General features: G+C 39.4%; 1 protein-coding gene across 2 annotated transcripts in view; it reads left to right on the plus strand.

Annotated features, from left to right (window-relative positions):
* Window positions 1–637: 637 nt before the first annotated feature.
* rnf4 (ring finger protein 4) overlaps window positions 638–6,188 on the plus strand; it is a 6,906-nt gene continuing 1,355 nt past the window's right edge. The window contains exons 1-6 of one of the 2 annotated variants that reach the window (XM_031587506.2): window positions 638–1,342; window positions 2,394–2,519; window positions 3,706–3,782; window positions 4,647–4,659; window positions 4,985–5,066; window positions 5,965–6,016. In XM_031587506.2, coding sequence (XP_031443366.1) covers window positions 2,456–2,519; window positions 3,706–3,782; window positions 4,647–4,659; window positions 4,985–5,066; window positions 5,965–6,016 — 288 coding nt within the window. In that variant the 5' untranslated portion in view covers window positions 638–1,342; window positions 2,394–2,455. The remainder of the gene's footprint in view (window positions 1,343–2,393; window positions 2,520–3,705; window positions 3,783–4,646; window positions 4,660–4,984; window positions 5,067–5,964; window positions 6,017–6,188) is intronic. The other variant, XM_031587505.2, reaches the window with a different exon arrangement.

Raw genomic sequence — 6,188 nt, forward strand, 5'->3', positions numbered from 1 at the left:
TAGGCAGTAGTCAGGCTGAATGTTCAACTATAAGAGGCAAAGCTACCGCTAGTGCTGCTGCCAGACGCGCACTCTGATATCATTGGAGTTGATAGAGCCACCTGATTGGTTTAAACTTCCAAAACAGCAACGCAATCCATAGTTTTGTGTAGGCAACATTTTGGCGAAACTATGTTCATAAAATGTAACGAGTAACAGCACATATTGTAGAAATGTAGCGGAGTAAAAGTATAGATAATAGCTAAAAAATGTAATGGAGTAAAAGTAAAAAGTATGCACTATTATTTTTACTTAAGTAAAGTACAGATACGTAAAAATGTACTTAAGTAAAGTAACGAAGTAAAAATACTTCGTTACATTCCATCACTGTCTATATGTCTATGGTGAGGACCATCTCGCAAGCGACACTAGCGTCCACTAGGACTGGTGCAATCACGTTCCGGAGCTGATCAATCTATTATGTTGGTTACACAAAAGTAATCGGCTAAGTATATCGTTTAACATCACAATCACCTGCGCTAACCTAAAGTGACTAGTTTGTGCGCAGAGCAAGTACATTTTTATCTTTCACCAACAATGTTGCCATGTAGAGTGACGTCAAACCTCCTTCTCGCAGCTCTAAAAAATCTCCCACTTTCCTAGGGAGTTTGACAGGCGTTCGCATATACACATATCTATACATGTGTATGGGCGTTCAGGTGTATTCTCTTCATAGGAGGGCTTTCCCTCTTCCCAGTTGCTCATGAACGCACCATCAATATTGTTGCCTGTTTGTTATCATTGTGCGAACACTCTCAATTTGGAAGTGGGACTTTCCAAAATGGCAACATTCACAATTCCCAGCTGCGTGAACGCACAAATATTTTCGCGGATTTTGTGAAAACCCATTCTTTTTGCATAGGGATTTTACTTTGGAACCAGGAAGTGTTAAAATGCTAAACTGCATACTTCCGGTCGACTTCCACAGTCTATAACCGGTCATGTTAGACGATAGAAATGGCTGTGTATCACAGTTGAGGGTTCCTTGTTTGAGTGATCTTTACAGATACGTACTGTGCTGTAAACTCCGTGGAAGCCTCGGGTAGAAGTAGGTAAGAGTCTGGCAAGTGATTAGCTCGGTAGCTGTGTTCGGCCGTTAGCTGACTGTACTGTTAACGCGTCTAATTAGCTGACTTGAATGCATGCTTCTCTTGCTGTATGCTGTGCTTCCCAACTGGGAAGTGGGATAGTTCTGACCTCCGACTGGAAGAATACACCCGAACCTTTAGTATGACCTGAACCATTCTATGACCTAAACGTCTGTCTAACGCTGAACATCCCACTAGGAAAGTGGTCCGAGAAAGTAGGTTTGACGTCACTCGACATGGCAGCGTTTTGTCAAGAAAGATACAAAATGTTATAGTTCCGCGCTCAAAATAAGTCACTTCATAATACTTTATTGTTTATTCAGGTCGTAGTCATTAGCGCAGGTGGCTTTGATGTGAAACGATACTTCGCAGTTTACTTTTGTGTAACTAACGTACCGTAATGTTAACCTCCTGCCTAGCCGTGCCTAACTGTTCAACAGCGTTGCCTGTTTGTTGTCTTCGTGAACGCTCTCAACTCGGAGGTAGGACGTTCCCGAAATGGGAACTTCCCACAATTCTCAGCTGCCTGAACGCAAGATAAGCCAACAAAATACATTTGAAAACACTCAAGATTCTGAAAATCATAGGCTATTAGCATAGATCCTTTTGGACTATTCTAATAGTTTCTTGTAGTACGCAAAACTTGACCGTGAAATTTATTGCAGAGTTGCCAACTTCACACGATTTCTGAAACCTGTCAACCATACAGCAAAACGTCACACCACATTTGAAAAAATGCTAATTCTTCCCCTAGATCCTGATAGGTAGATTTGAGAAGGGATTTGAGTTTTGAATGCAGTGTTTGATTTTGCAGATTTTGCAGAGATGTGTGGTGTTTTACATTTTGTGTGAAGAGTTTTCAAAAAATGAGACCTAGTTTCACAAAACGTGTTTAAGCACTTGCAAATAATTGCAAGACAGTTTCTTGTTAAATTAGATAAAGAATTAACAAAAATGCTGTATGCTGTAAAACCCTTTGAGTAGTGAGGTGATGTGAAAAACCTGTGTAAAATTAAAGAGAGCTAACTATCTAAAAGGTATGCAACCTTGCAAACACCACCATACTTAATTTTTATTACATGTAATAAAAGAACAACCCATACATTATTTTGGTTTAGACAATGAAAATAACAAGGTAGTTCATCACTGAAATGAAATGAATATTTGCATCAAACCTTTCATCTTGCTAAAGTAAGACATTGTTTAAAGTTTTAATCTATTCTGAAGCCTTTTTTTTAACCTGTGTATGTTCTCTTATTTTGACAGATCCAAAAACGCTGCTTTTTGCCTGTTTAAGACGGAAGAAAAGGAAAAATAACATCACCAACATGTCATCGGAAGACCATTCCGATCCTGAGACCATTGATATTATTGATAGTGACCGTCCTGATAGTGAGTAAGGTGTTGCCTTTGGCTGTTTTCCAAACAAAACTTTAAAGTTGTGTTTAGCATCAGTGTCTTGAAGAGGAAATCAACTTCAAACGTATTCTTTTCTGCCATCATAAAATGTCCCTGTTCAAATCAAATCAAATCAAATCAAACTTTATTTGTACGGCGCATTTCATACAAGGAAGTAACACAATGCGCCTCACAGTAGGAAAGAAAAGGGGGGGGGGGGGGGTTTACAAACACTTGTAAAAAAAAAACCACACAGATTTTCAAGAGATAAATGAATAAAATAAAATAAACGTACTAACCACACTGGCACTGTAAAGGACTACTCAGCACGGTCATCGTCAAACTAAGCTGCTGGGGGGGGGGGGGGGGGGGGGTTACAAACACTTGTAAAGAGACACAGATAAGTAAATAAATAAATAAATGTTACATTAATGTTAAATAAATACATTTTACAAGTTACAAAACACTTATAAAAAGACACAGATTTTGCCAGAGATAAATGAACAGGAAATTACGTACTAACCGCACTGGCACCATAAAGGACTGCTCAGCACAGTTATCGTCAAACTAAGAGACAGCTGCTGGGGGGGGGGGGGGGGGGGGGGTACAAATACTTGAAAAGAGACAGAAATAAGTAAATAAATAAATGTTCCATAAATGTTAAATACATTTTACAGTGAGTGATAAGCGAGATCAAAGAGGTATGTCTTAAGTGCATGTTTAAAGGTTTCAACCGTTTCGGCCATTCTTAGGTATTCTGGCAGAGTGTTCCAAAGGTTGGGGGCATAGAAACTAAAAGCTGCTTCCCCATGTCTCTTTGTCCTGGCTTTTGGAACTGTTAGAAGTTCAGTGCCGGAGGACCTCAGGGATCTACTGGGTGTGTACCTTGAGAGCATGTCTGTTATATATTCAGGTGCATGACTATGGAGTGATTTATAGACTAGTAGGAGAACCTTGAAATCTATTCTAAAACTAACAGGTAGCCAGTGCAGTGATTTTAATACTGGTGTGATGTGCGCTCTCCGTCTTGTTTTAGTGAGGACTCGCGCTGCTGCATTCTGTATTGTTTGTATTGTTCCCCTCAGTATCTGTATGCGGAGGTTGATTGTGGTTAGAGGTGGTGGATCTAACAGTGTGTGTGTGTGTGTGTGTGTGTGTGTGTGTGTGTACTTCTGTGCAGGTGGAGAGGTCGTGGATCTAACCAGCGAAGTGGCTGAAACATCTGTGGTTGACCTGACCAACAATGATTCTGTGGTGGTGAGTTTGGGGATTATTCTGTCATGTGCACACACACACACACACACACACACACACACACACACACACACACACACACACACACACACCCAGCCAGCCCATAGTTGAATCTCTTAAAGTTTATTGGACACTTTCTTTTTTTTTATATATATATATATTTTTTTTTTTATTGAAAAGTGTAGATTTCAGACAGGTATTTATCCACATATACATGAGTTTTCTTCTTTTTTTTTTTACATAGAAGAAACTCCCACCCTCCCCCCACCCTTGCTGGACATAGATAAATCACCATAACAGAAAACAACCACACGGACAGTTTAGGTGTCTTTGATACACCTGTTTAGAGTTCAAACACAAATAAATAGACAGACTTTCTATTAGAAACTGCATGACCTTAAGAGCTCAAACATGTTGCACCCGGCAAAACACTATAACCAAGCTAAGTGGGCTGAACAGTATAGTGTGGACCCAAGCCTACGGACCACGTAGACTTCTGGACTTAATCACTCAGTGTGTTGGGGAGTCCCTGAAGACCACTAAAGTATGACAATAGAGGTCCGCAGACTGCCTGGAATTTGTCAGAGCCTCTAATTGCAAATGTAATCTTCTCCAAATGTAAAAATAACATTACATCTTTCAGCCATTGCGCTGCACTAGGTGGGATGTCTGATTTCCAATGGAGTAAGATCTGCCTTCGTGCCAGCAAAGATACAAATGCTATGATGTTGAGCTTATCTTTGGTCATGCTTGTTTCCTCATTTGGTACACCAAATATAGCAATCGATGCACAATATTGGACACTTTCTAACAACGTTCCCTCTGGCTTTTTTTTTTCTTCATATTGTGTAACACCATCTGATGCAGCTGGTGGATGAAGGTAATACAATCCCTTTTCATTATTACAACTTCATTTAATCATCTTTAATTGTTCTGAAACAGATCCTTTTCATTATTACAACTTCATTTAATCATCGAAGTAAATCTCAAACTTTTTAAAGAAAATTTGTAGTTAGGATATGGTCACCTGTAGAAGTGTTCTGAATCAAATCCTTTTCACAAGAAATCTTAGAGTTAATCTGATTCTTAATGTTAATCTGATTCTTCATGTTAATCTGACTTAATCTGATTCTTAATGTTAATCTGATTTAATCTGATTCTTCATGTTAATCTGATTCTCACTCATCTAACCCTAACCCTGGCAGGTCTACAGAGCGATGCAGACGATTCCCCACGTGCCTTCAGACCCAGATTATTTCCTTCTCCGCATAGGAACACCAGCTCAAGGTAACACCAGATTTATCGCTTGATTTATTGATTGATTGATTGATTGATTGATTGATTGATGAGAGAGAGAGAGAGAAAGGGAGAGAAACTTTATTGATCCCCAAAGGGAAATTGCAGTGTGGCTGCAACACTTGATTGGTTTTAAAACTAAACTATGCTTACAGACAGGGATGAAGAGACAATCAGTTGCTTAATCAATTCTTCAGATAACTATCCTATACAAATGTTGTGATCCTAACAAAGCCTGCTTTTAAAGGGCAACAAGTCTGTGTTTTTATGATAATTGATCATGCTGTACTGCATTTTATGTATTTATATTGTATTGTAATAGTTTTTGCCTGGACCCCAGGAAGAATAGTCTCCACTATGGTGTAGACTAATGGGGATCCTTAATAAACAATAAAACAAACAAAAACAATAACAGTCTTAAGACAGTGTCTTGTTTGCAGGTCTAAACCAGTCTTAAGACAGTGTCTTGTTTGCAGGTCTAAACCAGTCTTAAGACAGTGTCTTGTTTGCAGGTCTAAACCAGTCTTAAGACAGTGTCTTGTTTGCAGGTCTAAACCAGGTTTAAAGGGCAACAGTCTTAAGACAGTGTCTTGTTTGCAGGTCTAAACCAGGTTTAAAGGGCAACAGTCTTAAGACAGTGTCTTGTTTGCAGGTCTAAACCTGGTTTTAAAGGGCAGTCTTAAGACAGTGTCTTGTTTGCAGGTCTAAACCAGGTTTAAAGGGCAACAGTCTTAAGACAGTGTCTTGTTTGCAGGTCTAAACCAGGTTTAAAGGGCAGTCTTAAGACAGTGTCTTGTTTGCAGGTCTAAACCAGTCTTAAGACAGTGTCTTGTTTGCAGGTCTAAACCTGGTTTTAAAGGGCAGTCTTAAGACAGTGTCTTGTTTGCAGGTCTAAACCAGGTGTAGTGAGCTGTCCAATCTGCTTCGATACGTATCCTGAGGTAAGAAAGCCATCCCCGTTTCATCTTTGCGTGCTGAAGACAAGCCATGTTCACGGTGAACGAGTGATGGATTTGTGTCATTTAAGTTTCATAAATCATCATGTTATTGTTGTATTGTAACATTTGAGATTGGGGGTGGTAGTTCAATATGCATGTGTATCATCATGAAGGA

Source organism: Clupea harengus, chromosome 20 (genome assembly GCF_900700415.2).
Source record: "Clupea harengus chromosome 20, Ch_v2.0.2, whole genome shotgun sequence".
In the NCBI taxonomy this organism is placed as follows: domain Eukaryota; kingdom Metazoa; phylum Chordata; class Actinopteri; order Clupeiformes; family Clupeidae; genus Clupea; species Clupea harengus.